Genomic DNA, 23585 nt, shown 5'->3' on the forward strand with positions numbered 1-23585 from the left:
GCAGAGCGGATGATGCGTTGCACTCTGCCCTTGTCCTTGTCCTTAGCAGTGGCAGCAGCGTACCAGATGGTGATGGAGCAGGTGAGGATGGACTCAATGATGGCAGTGTAGAAGTGCCCCATCATTGTCTTTGACAGGTTGAACTTCTTCAGCTGCCGCAGGAAGTACATTTTCTGCTGGGCTTTTTTGATGACAGAGCTGATGTTCAGCTCCCACTTTAGGTCCTGGGATATGATGGAGCCCAGGAAGCAGAAGGACTCCACAATGTTGACTGTGGAGTCACCCAGGATGATGGGGGAGGGTGGGGCTGCGTCCTTCCTAAAGTCCACAACCATCTACACTGTCTTCAAATCGTTTAGCTCCAGGTTGTTCTGACTGCACCAGGTCACCAGGTGGTCAATCTCCCACCTGTAGGCGGACTCATCCCCACCAGAGATGAGTCCAATGAGTGTCATCCGCGAACTTCAGGAGCTTGACGGACTGGTGACTGGAGGTGCAGCGTTCTTTTTGCTGTTAGTCTCGTTTACTGTTGCAGGTCATTTATGATCATCAGATGAAAAATTACAGTTTCAGAAACATTTACATATAGTTACTTTAAATTCATTTTTGATGGCGCCCCCCATCTCTGCAATAACCAGACAGAATTATGTTACAATAGAGAACTTGTTTTTATACAGCAATCATTATAATCAAATAATTTCTTCGTAAACAGTATTTGCATAAAGTAGTAGGCTAACGTCCTTGTTCTATCATAGGCAAACGGTCACACTAACAGCTGCAAAAACTGTGAGTCTACAGGGTCTTATTTTAGGGAAGTGGGATACATTTCTTGAGCTTCAACTCTTGAATTGAATTTCTACAAACATGAAGATGTTCAGGAGAAATTGTAATGTAGCATTTTCTCAAAAATGTCTTGGCAAATAACATTCACAGTATGTGCATCTGTTGTGTGCTTTGATTGTTGAATTTATCTTGTGACCAAACGTTTTTGAGACTATCTTCAGCTACAGTTTGCTATACTTTGCTTTGCTTTGAAACATACATCATGGTGTAAATGCTTTTGTTTTGTGCCTGCTTTAACACTCATTGCTTGTTATTGTGGCTCGTAAATTACATAGCACTTGTCAGCTTGTATGACATAGTAAAGCTTAAAAACTGTACTGTGGAATCCTACAGAATGTTGTGTTGCCTTTTGTTGTCATTGCATGTGTGTTTTTTTTCTTAAAAAAAACGCTGATTGTTTTGATGCATCAAGTTGCTTTTGGTCCATCAATCCAACAGGCAAACTGATAACAAAAGCCCATTTTATAAGCACAGGAAGAACACCTTTCTGAGTTATTCTGCAATTAATCTTCTTGGCCAATCGGTTTGAAAATGTCAGCTCCAGCATTCAGTTCCTGAATGGATTGATCTACAAGCTGCAGTAGCTTTGATCTTGTTAAAATAAATGGTTTTCTGACTTCTGGTGTGTGTTTTCCTTTTCCTTGCCAGCCTGTCCAGGGCTTTGACTACGCCAAGAAGCACATGGGTCGAACGGGTGATAAGGCTATCTCCGTTACCAAGGAGACACTGGTGCTGGGGCTGCCTGTACGAGATGCTCCACTGTCACTGTCATTGGATAAGAAGGTCCACCAGGATGGGACAGCCAGCAAGAGGCCTCCATCTGCTGACATACACAAAGGAGGGTAAGACAGTTATTGGCTGTTTGCTTTGGGGGGCATAAAAAGAGACAAACTTGAAACAACAATAATCTTTTCATCACACATTTGAGATATTTCACCCTTAAACTGTTACGGCTAATCATACAATGTATGCAAAAAAACCCAAAAAAAACAAAACCAAGGTTGCGGGGTTGACAGGATAAAGTGTGATCCAACGGCACATAACAAACTACAGGCTATAGCCCACTCAAATATGGGCACCTGGGTAGCTCAACTGGTAGAGTGCGCGCCCATATATAGAAGTTTACTCCTTGACGGAGCGGCCGCATGTCTTCAGCTGTCCTGTAAAAATAAAGGCCTAAATCAACCTCTGCACTGGTACCGGTTTCTATTGTGTTGTGAACTTCTTGCAGCGCTTTTCTAAATGCTGCACGTGTCGTCAAATTTATGTTTTCGTTTGTCGTCAAGTTGGTAAAGATGTTTTCTAAATGCTGGACATGTGTGGTCAAATTGGTGAACCAATTGTTTTATTTGCTTGTGTTGAGTCTATTTGCATGTTTTCTTGGTTTGCAGTATGTTGAGCTCTCAGTGCCACCATATCCAAATATTGTTTGCAATAATTAGGTACAATTACAGAACACCAAATGCATATTTAAAGACAAACTAAAGCTCCTAAACTATTTGTTCTGTAACATTTTTAAGTTACAGAACAACTAACAGTTGGCGGGAGAAAATGTTGCTTTGCTGTTACTGTTTGGTGTTTGAACAAACCATCATTAAAACACAACTGTAATAGATGCCATTCAGAGTCTGGGAGAAGAGGTCACTTCTATCACACTGCTGACATCATAATTCATAATTCATTACAAATGTAGATGTTGGCACAGCCTGCTTATTCAAATCACTCATTTAGCAATGTGGTTCTGCACAGATACAGGGATAAAATAACTAGCTGATCAGACATACTGTTTGTTCGCAGTTGAAAGTCTTGTAAAGAGGAACCACAACGTTTTTGAGAAGCTGTATCAGTCAGTGAACCCAACCCCGAGCTTTTCAGCAGAACCAGACATCAGTGTTTGTTTGTGCATCTCAGTGTTAAGACAAAGAAAAGCCAACAGTAAGCAGTGCAGACTCAGACAGATTAACATAATCTAAAGATAAGTCCAAGAAGCTGTTTGGAAACAGTAAGAAGACAAAATGCATGTATGTAGATGCAAATTTGGATTAAGCAAATGACTAGGTTTTTAGAACTAAGGATGTGTGGTGTGTCCTGGTTGGCTGGAAAGGTTCCATTTAAGCAATAAGAGGCTGTGAATTATAACAGGTCAAATATGTAAATTACCGTAGAACAGATTTTTACTGCAGGTTTGACACCAGATATTTTAGATACAAATAGACAGAAATGATGACAACAAATGTAAGAACCTCACAGCAGGTTCTTGAGGGGGTTATTACTCAGCATTGGGCAAGTCCCACCCACTTTTTAAAATAAGTTCGAAATTAGTGCGATTTTGGCCATTTCCACATGTCCTACTTTAACGAATTCCTCCTAGAGATTTCATCCGATCAACTTCAAATTTCGTCTGTGCCATCTCAAGAAGTTAAAGATGAAAAGTTATTAAAAGAAAAACTTTTCGTCATAGGGCATGGCCATGGCAGGGCGGCCATTTTGTGTGTTTCGCCATCGAAACAGGAAGTGGGTGTAACTTGAGTGTACATTGTCCAATTGGCTCGAAACTTTTCAGGATTCATAAGAGTCCAACCCTGACGACATGCAGGCCGATATTGGCTCAAAGTCATAACGCCCCATAGTGGCAACAGGAAGTAGACCTAAAAGTCAAGGTGCTATACTTTAACTCCTCCTAGAGATTTCATCCGATAGACTTCAAATTTGGTCTGTACCATCTCAACACCTTAAAGATGAAAAGTTATTAAAAGGAAAACTTTTCATCCAACGGTGTGGGTGTGGCGTGCCGACCATTTTGAGTGTTTAGGGATGAACGAGAGAGTGGCTGTAACTACAGTGTACATTGTCATATCTGCTTGAAATTTCCCACAATCAACAAGAGTCCAGGCCTGAGGACATATACAGGCCAATATTGACTTTTGGTCATAGCGTCCCCCGCTGGCAACAGGAAATCAGCCTTACATGACAAATCAACCAATTTACATGAAACTTAGAATGTGTGGTCTACTTGTGATACTGAGCCAGCCCCTATAATTTAACCACGCCCATGTACTCAGGCCATGCCCCCTTTTATGGCTTTTGAACCATTTAAGGTAGAGTCTTGTGTGAGGTATCATTGAACTCAGCAAAGAGTTCCTTTTTGATTGGTGATGGTTTGACCCGCCCCCTATGCATTAGCCATGGATGTTCTGCAAAAAAACGCAAAATTATGCGGAACACCCTTAAATATGCATAACTTTAAGTCAGAGTACATTTTAAATGGGTAAGTTATCATCAGCTTCATTTTTCAGCACCAGAGGTTGCAGCTGGGGGAGGACACCCAGACTCCCGTTAGATTGTCCCACCCACATTTTCAATGCTTCCTATGCCCACGTTACTCAAGATGATTCCCACTACCAATTTAAATGAATCAGGCCTCATGACAGATCTGCTAGACCCGATGGAGCTAGCTATATAATCTCATATGAACACAGACTCGCCACTGGACACTGAAGTGTCTCACATTTTCCTCTATTAATAAATATTGCACTGTCTAGCAACTGTTAGTATCCATTTATATCCACATAAAATGTGACGTTGACATCAACACGTCCGGTTTGATGTCATTTTCAATATCTCAAGATCAATACAGTGTAGAGACTAACTTTTTTCTGTTTAGAAGCAGAAAAATGCACAGTTTCAATGAGGACTTTAATGCGATTGAAGGCCTTCCAGAACCTTTTTAATCCAGCTGAAAACTACAGTGTCTTTGTACAATAAATCTATAACAGATCCAGAATCCAGAATCCATAAATCAATTATTATTGTTATGTAATGCTCAATTTCTTACATTGCTTCAAGCTAGCATCCTTGTAATCCAGCCTGGAAATCCAATGTCTTTTCTGAGACTTTGCACAATAAGTCCAGAACAGTAAAGTCACAACAGAACGGTTATTTCAGCCATATTGACTCCCAGAATGTTGTCAGGTGAGTGTGTCAACCATCAGAGGCTGTAATTTATATTGCATAGATTCTTAGAGCAGTGCCTCAGGTCAATCAGGTAGCCCTGGATGTGTAAATTATTGTGATTTGGCCTCCTGATGTCTCATAGCAGGCAGGAAATACATTGGAGATGGCAAAACTAACTTTTTGGATAAAACCGTATGGACTTATTGGGTAAAAAACTAAATAGATTTTTATTTGTGTTACTTACAGTTATTTTTTTTGTTGGAAAACAATCCTCAAATTCCAAAAGTCTCATTCATTATTATTCTCACCGTGAATTCAAGACATTTCTGTGAGATTTGATTTCCGTTTAGTTGTTCGATAGCCCAGATTGTTCTGAAAAAGCGTTTTGTCCATAACTTTATTGTGCATACAACAGGGTTGACGTTATACAATCATTATTACACAAGGAAACCAGGTGACCCAAATATTGGAAAAAAATGGCTTAGAGGGTTATGGTGACTAATGTGATTAATGCCATTTTGAGATAACCAGCATCGGCTGATGCCTGCACTCGCGGGGCCGATTAACAAAAAATGTCTGCCGACACATCTAAAGGCAGCCTTGTCAGTGTTGCTGCCTAGAACAAAGTTAGTGCTCCCCCTTGTGTCAATTTTGGCATTCTACGGGCAGACGTCAGCATCACGACAGCAAGCCTTCAACCAGCTGAACTAGTTTACAGGGCTAAAAAACTATTGTATGGGTGTCCCCAGCCCCCGCTCCTATACTCCCAATGAGAGAATCATTTATCAATTATGTAATTTGGGATGGCTGTGGGACGCAAGTGCAATTGTGAAGCCTTTAAGCACGACAATGTAATGTTTTGAAAATTACGTTTGTGGCATTTTCAAATAAATATTTACAAATTTACATTTACAAATAAAATCCAAAAAATAAGACAAAAGATGCAAAACATAGTATAAAAAGACAAATAAAATCCAATAAAAAACATGTAAAATAAAAATATGCAAATAAAAATAATAGCAATAAAAATATAAATATAAAATTAATATACAGAATAAAAATAAATACATTACGCTTTATTTTAGTTAAAATACCATGTTATATATGTAATTTTGTATATTTTGTGAGCGTCTACACTCCTACAGTACATATAGATAGAGGAGTTTAAATAGCATGGAATAAGGCAGTCCAGATGATTTCATAGAGCTTTCTCAACCACTTCCTTATCAAATCTGAATACAGATACAGATACACCCATTGGATAGCTGTTTCAAGAGGGGTTTTGTCTTTTATTCAGGAAATTACAAACCCAGATTCACCTAATTAAGCCCAGGTGATTCTGTGGTTAAATAACATTTTTGGATGAATGATTTTCTCCTCATTTTCAGTAAAAAAGAAACTGTCCTTTCATTACCAAGAATTATCAGCATTGGATTTTATACTCCCTGCAAAATACTGAATGTCAAGCCTCTGCTCGCGCCCGCACACATTTAAATATGCAGATTGAATTAGATGGTTTTATTCTTGCTGCAACATTCTGCACACCTGATTGACTCAATAAAAAAGACGTACAAATCTATTATGTAGTGTGCAGATAATTATCTACAAGAAAAGAAAGAAAAGAAAATGTATGCAAAATAAATTGTCTTTAGAAGAAACAAGTCAGAAGTCCCCCTGACACATAATAATAATGAGTCATTAGAGAAGCAAACGTAATTTAGCAGTTGAAGTGTTGGTACCTTACTTTTACTGTAAGAAAATGTCACACAGAATTTTATTTCAAAAGTTGAGTGAAGGATATTGGAGTTCTTTTAGAGGTCTGTGTTTTCATATTCTTTTTGGAAGCATGCTCTGGGACGAGACCCACCGATCAGTTACAAGCTTCGAACCTCTATCCTTATCTTATTTAAAAAAAGTCATCAAATCCTAGTACTGACCTAAACTATCAGCTGAACAGATTTGTCCTCAGAGGCACTGAGAACCTAAAGTGAATTACACTGGTTTACTGGACACTTTATGTCTGAGATAACATTACAAAGATGGAAGATGGATATTGTGAAATTTAGGGCGCATTTGATGCTGATAATCTTCATGTTTTATGCTACTTGTCTCAACATGGCATTTAATACAGTGATACAGCTTTTTCCATATAGTTTTAGCTGTCTTTTTAACTACTCAAGGTTAACTACCCAATAGATTTAACTAGGATTATGAGTTATAATCTATGCTATGCATGAAATAAAAAAACATTAGAAAAAAAATGATGAAAACTATTTTTTAAAGCTTACATTTCTAGACATTTTCTACTAGAATCTTCACCCACACACACACATTCAATGGTGACATCTTTCCTTTGGCAAGTTTCGAGCCAAAATAAGATGCATCATTCCTCCTCTCACAGAAATGCAAATTCTGAAACACACACACAAGACAGTGCCACATATTTACACACCACTAAACGGAAATGAATAGAGGTGGGATTAGTTGTGCTTTGCTTCTTGAGGACGATAAACACATTTATATTTATAACCATGGCTATAGCCATGCCAGAGGGAGCCATTCAGTGTAGCAATGATGACAGAGAAAAATGCTGGAAGGGCTGGCATAGTCCAATAATCAGCTTTACCAACCTGTATATATTGTTACGAGAACGACTCCAAACGACTCGTAAGATGTATAGGCTAACAGTTCATTCCCTAACATAGGTGTGCTAGTAAAGGAAAGGCTGGCTGGCAGTGGGTTGAGTGGGGCTTACCTGGAACCACGACCTCAGCTACAGGGGCGATTCCAGGATTTTTTAAGTGGGGTGGCACAGGAGGGGACCAATAATCAGTCAGGGGGGAGGCATTTTATCAGAATACAGCATAGAAAATCTGCTTAGAAATATAGGAAATATTGGATAGGATAGAACAACATAATGTAATTATGCTAAATAAAACATCATATACAATATCACATCACATTAAATATCACATTAATTATTAATTAGGGCCAGAGCGCCGACAGCAGCGAAGGCCCTATTGAAACTGAAGGAATTCTTCCTTCTTTCTTTTTTTCCCAGCAAATGAATCGTCTTTTTGAGGGTCTTAACATACTCAAAAACTCACTATATATATATATATATATATATATATATATATATATATATATATATATATATATATATATGCTATTATGTTGTATATTCATGTCATTGTTATGCTATGGACTATTACCATCAAGGACATGAATTTATTGAGGAAAGGAAAAATTGCCAGGAACGTGATGTTCATTCAAAAAAAGAGCTTTATTAGCACACAACAAACAGCCTACACAACAAATGGTAAACTGGTAAAAAAAGTAACTGGGGCACCTGGGTAGCTCACCTGGTAGAGCAGGCGCCCATATATAGAGGTTTACTCCACGACGCAGCGCAAAGGGCCGCAGGTCGGAGCCGAACCTGCGGCCCTTTGCTGCGTGCCGTTCCCCCTCTCTCCCTTTCATGTCTTCAGCTGTCCTATATAAATAAAAAAAAGTAACTGGCGGCATTCTGTCTTAATTCGGTCCGTTTTGCAGACGTCTGTGGTGCGTTGCCCTGTACTTCTGCTGGTTGCGAAAAGGACGTACAATCCATCCAGCACACTCTGTCTCGCTTCCAGCAGCTGTAAAAACAATCAATAAAGACAATCAGTACTGCGCGATGCACTGCGTATGGACACAACACATCTATTAATTAATTAAAAATAGTCACATTGACCAAAACGGATCTAATCTTACCCTCTTTCTTCTCGCTGGACTCCGAGCTGAACTCTTCACAGCTTCCGCCTGCGATGCAAGATCTGGTTGTTTCTACCTGAAGCTCCTGCTTACTGTCTCGTAATTACAGGCAGCTGGAAAACAATTAAATGAGAGTGGTATGAATAAAAAAGAAAAACATAAGTCACAGTAAAATTAAACAAGGAATGAGAAAACAGGAAAAGTTTCTTACATACAATGCCGTCATTGTCACCATCATGTAAATCTGGACTTGCTCCGAGCAAATATAGGGCACGGCCTCGTTATGAGGCGCGGTTAGTCTGTGAAAACAAAACGTACGGTTAAGATCGGTCTATAAACGTATCTATTTCCTTATACAGCAGAATGAAAGCATATTCTTTAAATCTTGCTCCGGTTCGTAACGCCTACAATTTGTCTCCGCGTTGTGAAACCGGCATACTGCGTCCTGTAGATTACAAGACCAAAAAAATACACTTTTATAAAGCAATTTACACTGGCCCCGCTTAGCTCTGCCTAATAATGAATCGCGCTGAAAGCAGGCACACAGCTGTGCTGCTCGCGTTTACACCTGCGTGCATGGTGAGTTTAAAACATTACTGCCAAAGTCTAAGTAGCCTGTTAAACATCAAAAGACAGTCATTGTACTTCTCAAGAATTAATAAACAGTACAGACTAGCTCACCGTTTCATTAATAATCATATACTTAGGTTGTCTTTTCCTTTTCTGTGGGCGCATCTTTACGGAGCCCCGGAGGTGACATGGAGGAAAAAAATAAAAACGCTCCATACATCTTGAACAATTCCTGTGTGTTTCCTTTTTAGGTGCGTGGTTGTACTCCCGTGATAAGCAAGTGAAGTTTGTGTACAGACAACTCTTTTACCAGTTGGCCTGAAATACTCCCATACTTTGGAAGCTTTTGCTCTAACTCTCGGAGGAGTCATCCCTCCGCTATTTTTCAAATCAAAGCAGTGAGGGCGGGGGTCATGGATGTATTAAGAGAACTGGATACAGTGTTCGACAGGAAGCCCTGTACGTTCCAATGAGAGTGCTCAAAAGCGCATAAAGCAAACATGGAGCTCGGATCTTCCGCATTGTTGGCCCATGAAGTCACGATGGACACGCGCACTAGCAACAATTTGTTTGTGTTGTCGTAGCAACCGGTAGCAACATGCTCGTTCATGAGCTTATCTCTTGTGTCTCTTACAAGTGGCAAACTCGTGAACTTGCCGTTTTCGTTGTCTAAAATATTCACTAACGTTAAACACTGTGTTTTCGTTGTTCCCAATCGTTTACATGCTTAGCTAAATAAACGATAGATGTATTTAGACAACCAAGGAGATTTAATAATTATGTTGTGCTACTAGCTAGCTAGCTAGCTACTAATTAGCGCTAGCAGTTAGCCTGCAGTTTTGTGAACAAAGCTCATCCATGGCTTCATCCCTCATCCACGTTACAAGCTTTACAGCATATGGCCCTGGGATGTATCATAAGAGAGAACCAAGGCGATGTAATCACTATGTCTGTTGTAACGTTATGTAGGCACATAGCTAGCTATGTATAGATCTTAATACAGCCATGCTAGCTACCCCTGATGTTAGCAACTAGCTAGCTAGTCGATAGCATCGCCAGTTTGGGAAACGCTAATGACGTTACATCCACGTTACAGGCTTTACAGCATACATACATCCCTCGGATGTATCATAACTTCATAAGATAATACCATGGACGTATTAATAGAACACATGGTGAATTACAACCATTAGCTATATCCATTATTACAGCTAGCTACACGTCATACAATGACAAAGCTGATATGCTTTATGTGAAGGACAGTGTTTTGGTGTCAGCAGAAAGACTTCTCTTAGAAAACTGTACAGTGGTGCCTCTGTCTCCATTCCACCAGACAATCTTGGATGAGCAAGACCAAAGAAAGGTCACTGTAGTCATGCCACTATGCACAGTGGATGAGCTCTAGGAGACTGATGTTGTTTGCATGGAATGCACATTTTACCTTTATGGCAAAGCCTGATAAGAACAAATTGTTAAAATAAATTGTTTTGTCTATCTTTTTTACACATTTGCCATTGCTAATGACATACACAGTAATTAATCTAGCATACTTTCATTAAATAAATCAATTCAAGCTAAAATTTAAGAGTCTACAATTAGGCTATACTGAGCCTGATCTATATATACCAGAGATTTTCTTAAAATGAAGTTAATACCTTTTAGAAAAATGTCACCTGGGGTAAAACTCCCCCTGCTGCTACCCTGATTTGCATGTGTATAGCTCACAGTATTTTCATTTACATGTTAAAGCCTCCCCTAGAATTAGGGGGAGGGGGGGTCATGGGGGGACAACTGCCAAGCAAGGCCCACGTCAATTTCCAACAATTCACGGCAGTTTTCGGCGTTGCCTGTAAATTGCCGTTTACAGTCGTAAACCTGAACTTCCACGACAATCTACAGTGCCGCTTACTGACGAAAATCCCACTTTTCATGCAGTGTCTGGGGTGTGCCTGATATCATTGGAAAGGTAACACTCTCAAGTTTTTGTTACACGTGTCAGGGTGATTCTAGGCCTTACTGACACAGAGTTACAGAGGCTAGAATGGAGGTTTTTTATTTCCGTCCAAGTCATACATCTGTAAAATGATTAAAATACACTGCTGTAAACACATCTGGTGTGATACAGACAACACAGGGTATTAGCCACATGTATCAGCTTACTACATGAATAATCCAGAAGCCAAAAGACACAAAAATGGATTTTATATGAATTATTTTCTACTGATATGTCTGTGCGTTTTTCTTAGGTTATAAAGTAATTATAAATTGGTCACGATGTGATATGCATTATATGAGGCCCTGTTTTTGCTTTGACACAGCTACAGCCATCACAGGGTTAACATGTCAGTGTCAAGTTTGGTGTCTTTTGAATCGTCTGCTTATTGGCTAAAAAGGTAGGTGGGTCTTGTAACATTTAAATCTAACTGGTCCGAGCAAATGTCGATCGACTGCACGTGGGCTCGTCATCGCATCAGAGACATGATTGGCTTTCCCCAGGGCTGTCCCAGGTTTGGCTGAACGAGTTGGCGAAGCAACAGCTCTTTGCATTCCTAAGGCCTCAGAGATCACATTGATACCCACATCGAACGTGTAGGAGTCTCACATGAGACGGGATGTGCGTACAAAGTCCAGAAATGTCAAACAACTCGGAATTGTAGTTGAGAACGTCAGTTATAACGGCCCACGTATTTAAAAAGTGTCGGGTTTAAATCGGGCTCGGGCTCATAATTACAGTTAATGTGTCGGGCCGGGCCGGGCTCGGACGCAACGTGCTCGGGCTCGGGCAGGTTCGGGCTTGATTTTTTGGGCCGATATAAGCTCTACAGTACAGTGAACCTTGAGTGGATAAAGTGCTCATATTATGCTCATTTTCAGGTTCATACTTGTATTTAGAGGTTATATCAGAACAGGTTTGCATGGTTTAATTTTCAAAAAACACTATATTTTTGTTGAACTACACAAGAGGAGTTGCTGCAACTCCTCTTTTCACCCTGTGTGTTGAGCTCTCGGTTTTAGCTACAGAGTGAGGCATCTCACTTCTATTCCATCTTTGTTGGGAGTTGCACATGTGCAGTAGCTAGGTAATGACTACTACCCGTTCTCTTAATACATCCATGCTACTACCCAGTCAGAAGCAGAGTATGAGGGCGTGCCGCGCTTGCAGCTAGGCGAGCATTATAACGTGTTTGTGATGCACGTTCGTCACAGAAGTAAAGGCTGGACTACAATAGAGCAGTTTGGAGCAGTTTGTGAACAGTGTTTTCTGTTGGAGATGGTAAGTGCCTTTGGGGTGGACTTTGGGCTTTTTCGCTTTGTAAACCTATAACGTGCACAAAAAAATATATATATAACACAATAAAGGAAAGGGAAAAAGCCAAAAAGCATAATATGAGCACTTTAACTTATTATTTAATTAACTACCCCCTTTATACTCAGTATGTATATAGTGTGGAATAAACTGAGATTTCAGAATCTTGGATTGCATTAGTTAAGCATGTTATCATGCTAACATTTGACACAGTTAAGGCTGATGTTTGGTGATGGTCACAAACCAAACTATTTGACAAATTTTAACCTGGTGATTAAGCTAGAGGAAAAGTTAAAGCATAACTAAAATTATTACAATTCATCAAGTTGGGAACATGAATGTCTGTCCCATATTTGTTAGTTATTGAGACATTCCACCTGCCATCTGTAGAGCCACGCTGCTTGCATAGCTAATAATATTGATTAACTTAGTATTGAAGTCACTTCAGTGTATATTTCTAATACACTGCAATCTAAAAAAACCGATATGATGCACATGAAAAGACAGATAGAAAAATAAAAAAATGCCTAACCAGATGACAAAGACATAGTCCGAGTCTGAAATCACTCACTATTTATCATTTATTGCTTAAATTCTGTTACACCCAAAAAAACTTTAAATATTATGTAGCTCCATCTGTATGGGATTATTTTTGTGACTTTAATTCAAAGCAAACTTCTCAAGTATTAAAGAAACATCACTAACTCAAGCAAAAAAAGTGTCACCTCAAAGGTAAAACTTAAAATTTGCAAACAAAACATTTGTGCAGTCGTAAACCATTGGTATTTTATTTATTTGATATTATGTCCTTTTGTTTACAGTTCCCTCTGCTTCGTTCTCAATGATCAGTCTTTTGCTCTCTCCATCACGTTTGCAGTTTTGCTCCCAGCTGTCTCGTTTGCGCTTCCAAAGTCTTTTGTTTGCAATTCTGGCCAAACCTCTCGCGTGGGCAGGTCTTACAGGGGTGCGTCCCCATTGGCTAATGATTTTTTGGAGTACGTTTGACTGACAGCTCAGTGCAGCTGACGTTAGACTTTGGAGGACACACAAACCACTCCACAGCGGATTCCTACAAGATTAATAAAGTGTAAGTATTGATCATATTGTCTGTGATCTACGTTGCAAGCATGATTACTAGACGTTTGTTTTTTCATTGTGTTAAGTTACTAGCTAGTTAGCTGTGTAAGTTAGCCTTTAACGTAATTTAACTGCTAACGTTACCTAAAACAATTGCTAGCCAACTTGGTTTACTGTAGTTACGTTACTGAGCTAATTTGCCATGGGAATCATTTAGGCTTAGTGAGGCTTTACTCAATGGAGCTGTATTAATTATCGTCTTCTCTCTGTAGAACAATGACTCAATGTGTGACCTGCAGGACCCGAGCAGAGCTACGATGCTGTCCCAGGTAGGTCAGTAACGTAGCTATATGGTCTATAATGACAAATTATTATCCAGATAGGGTATTAGTTAAGTTGTACAATGTAGAAGCTGTGCATATAATGTATTCTATCTAAGATTGACACATACATTAGATAATGTTCAATCTGTACACACTGTTTCTTCTTTTATTGCACTGCTGAAAGATGGCAGATAACTGACATGTTTTTGTATATTTTAATGCTGTAAATGTCAACAATATTTATAATTAATGCATATTGTTACTACTGTCCAAACTATGTACTTTAACTAACACACCAGGCCCTTGACAAATACTTTGCTTAGTGATCATTATTGTTTGATGTGATGTGCATGGCTGATGAAGCTCAGGTCCTGGTGGCTGCCCTGGACCACCTTGGCAGATTACCCAAGGGAAAAGCAGATGGATCATTTGAGGCTGTCATCCAGACTAGAGCCGTGGGCCATCAGTGAGCTCAGGAGACCAGATGATCCCAGGCGTCTAAGAGTTGTGTGTGATATTCCTGCACCACCCTCAGAAGTGTTGTTGCAGACACAAGTCAGCAGAGAAATACAGCTTGCCTTATACAGCTTGGTGAAACTGAATATGTGAAATATATACATAACCCAATTACACAGTATGTTTGTGTATTGTTGGTGATGAAAAACTGATCCTGACCTGTGATGTACTGCAAATAATGACTGACACTGAATTCCAGCTTCTTCTACCACCGGGGCCCCAGCAAAATACGTTCAAATATCCATTATGTATGTGAAGTTTTATATTGGACTAAAAATAAAGCATTATCAGGGCTCCAGGCTAACTTTTTTCACTAGGAGCACAGTGGCCCCCAACTGAAAATTTTAGGGGCGCAACCAGAAAATTTAGGGGCACACACCGTAAAATCAACATGCTAACCAAATATTCACATTTCTACTAATTTCCAATGTGTTACTAATAAATACTTTGATAATAGATGCAGAGATTACAATGTGCTGTTTCAAATTCAGTGTCACTTTTGAAGATGCAACATAGAAGGTTAATCAACAGCACCATCGTAAAAAAAAAAAAAAAAATTTAAAAAGAATATGTGGTTTTATATATATATATATATATATATATATATATACCAGCTCTAGTCTACAATTACAATGAATTGAAGTTAAAATTAAACATGCATTGTTTAGGCTACTACTGAACAGATATTGGTACCGATACCTGAAATTCGGTTCCGTTACCCAACGGTACCTTTTTTTTTTTGGTACTTTACCTCTATATTTACAAAACAATTATTTCAGTTGTAAAAATTATAGTCAAACCTATTTATCCTATGTACTTAGAACATTATGTTATTTTATTAGAATATGTTACACTCTAAATAAATTAAACAAAAATAAAACCCCTCCCTCTCTCCTCCCAAACCCATCCCTACAAACTATTAAATTGAATAATTATTCATTTCTTACTCACTTTAACTTTTATTCTTGTATTTGTATAATCTTTTTTAGCCTGTTTTATTTTCATCATGACCGTTTTTAACTGCTCTTTAATTTTTCATGTAAAGCACTTGAAAGAATTGCCTTGTTGCTGAAAGGTGCTGTAGAAATAAAGTTGCCTTTCCTTACAACATCAGCCTGTCAGTCAGTCACCAGGGCACAAAAAACACCGTTGTGCCTGCTTAGGAAGTGTAACGTCAACAGCACCGCGACCACTTTCGCCTCGCCATTAATATCATATCACAGCCAACGCTGTCTGCGTGAAGTTTTGAAAAACTGTAACCACACTTGAAACCACTTTATCGGCATTTCCGTGACTCACTGTGACTTCAACAAAATTGCAGAGCCGACGTAGTTTGCACCGTCCGCACCTATGCGTGTGTGTGCGAGTGTGTGTGTTTGTGTCAGAGCTCCGCTCTCTGTCAATTTTCAGAGAGGACAGATAAGCTTGAGCTTACGCGCTCTCAGGTACCGAAATTTTGACGTTTAACGTTTAAAAAAGGGGGCAAATTTACTGGTCGCACATGTGCGACTGGATGTAAAATTCAGTCGCACACTCAAATTTGGGTCGCAAAATGCAACTATTCGGTTGCAGTCTGGAGCCCTGATTATAATAGTCTCAACCTTATTTCCTGTATTATATAATGAACAAGGGTGAATGTAAAAAATGTTTTAATATATTATGTGCATTTTAAAATATTACAGTACAGTAAAACAATGTACCCTGGCATTTGGAAGCCTTAGCACACGTAGTGTTTCCTCCACATAGAGACCGAAGGCTCATCTCCCTCTACTGCTACCACGTCCTCTTGATTGGTCTGCCTGCTGCCTGTTCACAAAGTTCCTTACACAAATCAAATGGTAACAAAGATCAATAGCAACCGCAACAATTTGTAGTTAGCTGGATAATAATTTGTCATACTAGACCATATAGCTACATACTGACCTACCTGGGACAGCATCGTAGCTCTGCTCGGGTCCTGCAGGTCACACAATGTTCATTCTTCTACAGAGAGAAGACGATAATTAATACAGCTCCATTGAGTAAGTCCTCACTAAGCCTACATGATTCCCATGGCAAATTAGCTCAGTAACGTAGCTACTAGAGTTGAGCCGGATACTCGGCTGAAACGAGTATCCGGTACGGATAAAGCACTTTTGCCGAGTACGAGTATTATACGAGTAATACGAGTCAATATCTGTGCTCGGATTGAATAAAAATCCTCATTGGGTAGCGGACTGTGTCTGCGTTCTGTGATAGGCTAGTCGTCACAGCGCCCCTCCCCTACACACATAGATACACATACTTATTGTGTTGCTGTGTCCCGCTCTGCTCACTCACACAGAACAGCTCTCTCTCTCTCTCTCTCTGTCTCTCCCTCAGTCACTCAGGTTCGCGGGTCTTTTCTGTTAACGTTTAGGGTTTTTTCAGCTTCAGGTTTGTTTTTTACTTCGGTTTGTAGTACTTACTTATTAACCAGTAGAGTTCTGGTAAACGTGGGGTTTGTTCAGACGTGGTGCTTGGTAGAATGCGACTCGCGTTGCGTCTCTGCCTGTCGGAGAGTTTTTTTCTTTTTTAAACCGTCAGCTGGCTCTAAACAGATCTGAAAAACAGCGTTGGACTATTTGATCCGTAGAACACAGTCCCCCCCGCCCCCCTCTCTCTCTCTTTCTCTCTCTCTCTGTCTCTCTCTTACTCACTCACACACACTCACACACACACACACATACCTGGTGTGGAAATAAAAAAATTTAAAAAAATCACACTGATCATAAAAAAATTAAAAGTTAAAAAAAGAAAGTTATGTTGAGTATGAAAACTCTTGTTCATTACATTTTACTTCATAATTGCAACCGCATGTGTTGTATTCATTGTTCTTGTTCTGTATATAGTTTGTTTGTTATCGTGATCAAAAAGCCCCGCCCATTTCAAGACAAACCAACCCACTTCGGGTTAAATCCCGCCCACTTCCGGGTTAGGCCCCGCCCAGTCCGAGTACAGATACAGATACAGATCATTCATATGGTTAACAGATACAGATACAGATACAGATAATGCTGTACTCGCTCATCCCTAGTAGCTACAGTAAGCCAAGTTAACGTTAGCAGTTAGATTACGTTAAATGCTAACTTTCGCAGCTTTACTAGTTAGCTAGTAACTTAACACAACAAAACAACAAACGTCTAGTAATCATGCTTGCAACGTAGATCACAGACAATATATGTGATCAATACACTTTATTAATCTTGTTGGAATCTGCTGTGTAGTGGTTTGTGTGTCTTCCAAAGTCTAACGTCAGTTGCACTGAGCTGTCAGTCAAACATGCTCCAAAAACTCATTAGCCAATGGGGACGCACCCCTGTAAGACACGCCCACGCGAGAGGTTTGGGCCAGAATTGCAAACAAAGACTTTGGAAGCGCAAACGAGAAAGCTGGGAGCAAAACTGCAAACGTGATGGAGAGAGCAAAAGACTGATCATTGAAAAAGAAGCAGAGGGAACTGTAAACAAAAGGACATAATATCAAACAAATAAAATACCAATAGTTTACGACTACACAAATGTTTTGTTTGCAAGTATTACATTTTACCTTTGAGGCACGACTAAAAATGAGAGGCAGAGAGATGAACATCACTTTCCAGCGGTGGGATTATTGGTTCTGTTGCTCTTATCTGTGGCCTTCCCACACAGATTTACATGGAACACACACTGTATTTCTCCCTCCATCCCTCCGGCTCTTTAATTAATACCAAATGACTTTTACTGAATCAGCCAGCCATTGACCGTTGCTCAGCCTGCACTCTGTGTGTGTGTGTGTGTGTGTGTGTGTGTGTGTGTGTGCGTGTGTGCGTGTGCTTGTTTTACTATATTCGTGGGGTCCAAAAACCGGGGAATACAGTATATTTGTGGGGTCTGCACAGCCTGTGGGGCCCAAAATGCTGGACCCCACAAGGTTAAAGGGCTGTTTGAGGGTTAAGACTTGGTTGTAGGATTAGGGTTAGAATTAGGTTATGGTTAGGGTGAGGGTAAGGGTTAAGGTTAGGCATTTAGTGGTGATTGTTAAGGTTAGGGTAAGAGGCTAGGGAATGCATTATGTCAATGACGGGTCCCCACAAAGACAGTGAAACAAACATTTGTGTGTGTGTGTGTGTGTGTGTGTGCATGTGTATGTGTGTGTTTGCGTGTGTGTGTGTGTGTGTGTGTGTGTGTATGTGTGTGTTTGTGTCTGTGTGTGTGACATATATGCATACTGAGCTTTTTCCATCAAGGCCCTTGGCTGCTGAACAACCTGCCCATCAAAATCAGGATTGTTGCTGCTCTACTTGTCCTTTACATTTGTTCTGTATGTCCCTACATTTTCTATGCTCTCAAAAAGCATGTTTTGTAACAGGATTCATTTTATTAATAAAAACACAAAGACATGTGGGATCTCAGAATAACTGCAACCTAAAATTATTATCATTCCGAAATATGACAAAGAGCAACAATGTACAGTAAGGTACAATAGTACATAGGCACATGCCAATTTTGTATTCATATCATGCTACTATAATATACTATCAATCCAGGCTACAGTCAATGATATTATTTATGCATGTATGTTGCTTTACCTAAAATAAGGGGGCTCCCTTATATTGCTCGCCTCCTGTTCCTCGCTCATTTTCAGGTTGTGGTTCACGACTAGCGGGGTCTGCATTGGTTGTTGTATAAATTGATTACCATTTATTGTGATTGGTGGTTCACTGTGCATGCAGAGCCTTGTATGTTACACACTAGCAACAAACTCTGTCTATCCAAGAACACTTAAATCGGTGTAAATTACGTTGTATCAGATACAGACTTTTTGTAGATTGGTGTTACGTTCTAGCTTTGCGGCCCTGAACCGTAGTTGAGAGACCCCTGTTTTTTATGCTAACTCAATTAGCTTTAGCCTAACTCGTAGCTGCTAACTAGCTTTTAGTCTGGCAACTCTGCTCTGAAGAATGGTCAGGAGACGTTGTGATGATGTTGCACTAAACAGGTGCTTTTTTTCTTTTTTGCAGCGAACACAAAAGACTGTCTACTGTAGCTACACTACCCATGGAATAGCATGCACTTCATGTGTCTGTGGTCCTGACGCTTAAGTACTTTACAACACATGGGACAGCCTCACTTCCCATAACAAACGCCAGACTTCACATACACATGATTCCTACATGACCACCTGTCTTAAAGGGGAAGGGTAGGCTGGTAACATTAGTCATGGAAAATGAGAACCGTGCAAGTTTTCCTTTTGTATCTGTGGTAGAATTTCCAACTTACGAACTCATGCTGTGTAAGTTGAGACGGTGGTACCCTAGGTCTCATTCAGGTCAGTGTCCAACATAACAACATAACCTGTCTCAGGCAGAAGAGTAGTTCAACTCTATATCTCCATAGATGATGGGAGACGTAGCAGCTGTATGATAAAACAAGTGCTGCCTCAAGCGCTCCCATCCCGCCACCAAGGTCATGGGAGGAAGTTAACACATAACACATACTCACATTCATACGCACACACCTAACATTCATACATACAGACGTAACACACACAAAGAATCACTGGATAAGATGTTCTTTGACTCAGACATGTGACTTCTTACGTACATGCACATCTTCACACATGCACACTTTAGTGCAGCAGATTAATGGCATATTTCAAGAGAATCGTTCAAATTGGTATACAAGCATGACATTTGGCACAGATACTCTCTAAGGGTCACTTTTTGGGAAAAAGGTGTTGGCCACCCAAAAATTCAACATGGCGGCCATTTTTTCAAGATGGCCGCTATTTCTGTCATGCTCATTATGTCAATCGTTCAAACAGTGATGTAGGCATAACATTTTGTGAAAATACTCTCTTAAGAATGTTTTTTTGGAAAACGGTGCTTGTCCCTCAAAAATTCAAGATGGCAACCATTTTTCAAGATGGCCGCCATTTTTCTTGAATCCTTACATCAATTTTTCAAATGGTGATGCTATCATCAAATTTGGTACAAATATTCTTCAAGGAACATTCTCATGGAAAAAGGTGTGTGCCACTCAAAAATTCAAGATGGCCACCATTTCTGTCAGAGCTCAATTTAATGTGTTATGGAAGGTTTTGTTTAATAGAGTGAACGTCATTACACAACCAGGGCACACTGGTGACTTCACTGCTGTGGAACTCAGCATGGGGTTCAGTGTCAGCTGATCTAGTTTTACTTACACTGTAGTTCTTGACTAGTAGTAATAGTATAGCTAAGTTTAGTGCCCCAAATGCTGTCTAACAGCCCCTCATCAATTAGCTAGTAATAGATGTATTTAGATAGCCGCACCTGTATTGACAGGTTGTGCCAGCGCAGGAGAGCTGAGCCAAGGGTAAGCGGGACGATACATGACTTGTTCATGTATGCTTACCTGGAAGGTGTACAGATCACACGGGACTTAAATGGCACTGGATGAATGATCGGGCTAGGTGTAGGTGACCCGAACCTAGTTGTATCCCATACTTGAATGTGTACTATGTCTATGATTGAGGTGGTAAAAGGATAACCCCTCGGCCTTGCGGTGGGCCAAGAGCCGATTTCCTGATTCTGGACCGTGATGTATATGTACACCTTCCTGGATATGTTGCCCCCAATACAACACTTTCTGACTGCCAAGCACGGAGGCATTGGCTACCATTTTTAACAGTCTTTATTATGACTCGGCAGGGCACAACCTCTCAATCTCAGGTTGGACACTCTAACCACAAGGCCTTTGAGCTGGTAAAAATGTGAATAGAACTTATGTTTTTTTTTTTTTCCAATCCTTCCTTTTAACTCAGTCCCAACAGAGTACACTATTAAAGCAACACCCACCTTGAAAAATGAATCTTGAATTTTTGCGATTCCCTTTTTATAAAAGTGTGGCCGTTAGAGTATTTTTGCTAACATGCATGTGTGCATCAGTGTACATACTACCGAAATGACAGCCATCTTGGAAAAGGTCTCCATCTTGAATTTTTTATTGGCCATCCATTTTTTCCAAAAAGTGGCCTTAACAGAGTATTTGTGGCATATTTTCTGTATCACTATTTGGAAACAGTGGCAAAGAACATAGGACAGGAATGGCAGCCATCTTGAAAAAGGTTTCTATCCTGAATTTTTACTGGCCACTTCCTTATTCTAACAGTGGCCCTTCTCTGTGGACTGCACCTTGCCGTGGCGGAGAGGCTTGTGTACTCCAATGAACCTGAGAGCTATGCCGGCGGGGATTTTATATCCTTGGCAAGTTTAACTAAGCCGGACAGGTCAAAGGAGAGGAGGCAGACAAAGCAGACATTATGACTATTTGACAGAAATGGTGGCTATCTTGAAAATGGTCGCCATCCTGAATTTTTGAGTGGCACATACCTTTTTCCAAAAGAGTGTTCCTTGAAGAGTATTTCTGCCTAATTTTATGCTTGCATCATCATTTGAACAATTGAAATAATTAATATTCGACAGGAACGGTGGCCATATTTAAAAATGGCAGCCATCTTGAAATTTTGAGGGACAAGCATCTTTTTCCATTAACATGTCCTTTAGAGAGTATTTGTATCAAATGTTATGCTTGGATCACTGTTTGAATAGTAATAAGCATTGAATAGCAATGGCGGCCATCTTGAAAAATGGCCGCCATATTGAATTTTTGAGTGGCCAACACCTTTTTCCAAAATAGTGGCCCTTAGAGAGTATCTGTGCCAAATGTCATGCTTGTATACCAAAGTGAACGATTTTTTTACTAATCTGCTGCACTACTTGTGTGAAGAAGGACCTTACCTCTAAATATTGTATGTCCAGCATGAGTTTATATACTCCTGCAGGAAGACAGAAATTTTAGAGTCGGGATGGCACACACAACACTACGCTGTGGTTAAATTGTACTGCTCAATCCTAATTCTCCTCGATCGAGAGTTCATCGTATGTTTCTGTGTAAGTCATCTAACCAGACTTGAGCCGCTCCTGAGTTTTTACGTAACAGTATCAAGCAGCAAAAAAGTTGTAGCATTTACATTGCATGTGCTGCCATGTGACTATTGCACATGCGCACATTCAAGCCAGTCTCATGGCAGTTTGTGAAATGGTCACGTAATTAAATCTTTTGAACTTTTGAAAAAGTCCTAAATTTGCTCAGGTATTGTGTTTTTGGTCTTAAATAATTTTAAACAGGTCTTAAGTTTCCTCCAATGCATATTGAAATGCTCCGCAGTGCTTTACAATGTTTTTTATTTTGATTCCGTGGAGTTATAGTTCTTTCTTTCACTAGTCCAAATAAGACTACAAATGAGGCCAACATGCAACTTATATTGCAGCCAATTAACTTTTGTGTTATTAAGTCTCCTTCTGATTGTACCACAGACATAAAACGGATTTTAGTTTTTAGCTATGGGGAAGTGCAAGTTTAGCAATACTTGGTTTGCTACCAACGTATTTGAAGCCTACTGCTTCTTATGCAAGAAAAGAATTAATTTTGTGACTCTGCATTTCCTTTTTTATGTCGTGATATAGGTCTTAAATTGCATTCATAATGCTGTTAAAAAGGTCTTTAAAAGTCTTAAATTTGACTTGGTGAAACCTGCATAATGCTACATTTTGCGGTTGATGAACGTTAATAGCAAGAGACTAAAGGGAAAAAACATGAGCATATTTTTGTGTGGAACTTTGTTTGATTTAACATCACACTGCATCATTAGTTTTTTTTATATACATTACTTATTTGAAATAATTTGGGGTATTAATTATTATATTCAGAAGATAATCCTCATATCAATCACTGGGGTTATAGCTAGTAGCCATCCTACATTTTGTAGCCTTTACTGGGACTACATTTTCATAAGTAAGAAGGGACGAGATTAAGGAAGCCTTTTTAAGTAATTAGAAGGACAAGCAGATTGTTGCCGAGGTTTTTTGCTGACAGAGCAAGATGTATATAGCTTTGTATGGGTATATGTGTACATATACACCATGGGTTTTGGAATTTTTGGCACACTGCTATCCTCAGCCTACTGCACAAAGACACAAGTCATTTTGCATATTTTGCTGAAATAGAGAGCTTTTTGCAGTGGTGCGATGCCAGCCATCTCATTCAACCATTTCAAAAACTGAGGAAATGGTCAAGACATGGGTCAGTGGGTATCAGTGGTCATAAATGATGAACTAATTAATCAGGTCTGCTCCTATATGTACGTTGGCGTTCATTTGGACAACACCTTTGGCTGGAAGGCCCGTGTTGAAAGTG

General features: G+C 39.7%; 1 protein-coding gene and 1 long non-coding RNA gene across 2 annotated transcripts in view; one reads left to right on the top strand and one right to left on the bottom strand.

Moving 5' to 3' along the window:
• The window catches only part of LOC116057569 (UPF0606 protein KIAA1549L-like), a 131676-nt gene that overhangs the window by 38413 nt on the left and 69678 nt on the right, over window positions 1-23585 (top strand). The window contains exon 5 of the mRNA XM_031310106.2: window positions 1492-1685. Within this exon, the coding sequence (XP_031165966.2) occupies window positions 1492-1685 (194 nt within the window). The remainder of the gene's footprint in view (window positions 1-1491; window positions 1686-23585) is intronic.
• Window positions 20605-23585, bottom strand: part of LOC116057900 — a 7746-nt gene continuing 4765 nt past the window's right edge. The window contains exon 3 of the long non-coding RNA XR_004106897.2: window positions 20605-20885. This is a non-coding gene — a long non-coding RNA (uncharacterized LOC116057900). The remainder of the gene's footprint in view (window positions 20886-23585) is intronic.

Source organism: Sander lucioperca, chromosome 7 (assembly GCF_008315115.2).
Source record: "Sander lucioperca isolate FBNREF2018 chromosome 7, SLUC_FBN_1.2, whole genome shotgun sequence".
In the NCBI taxonomy this organism is placed as follows: Eukaryota; Metazoa; Chordata; class Actinopteri; order Perciformes; family Percidae; genus Sander; species Sander lucioperca.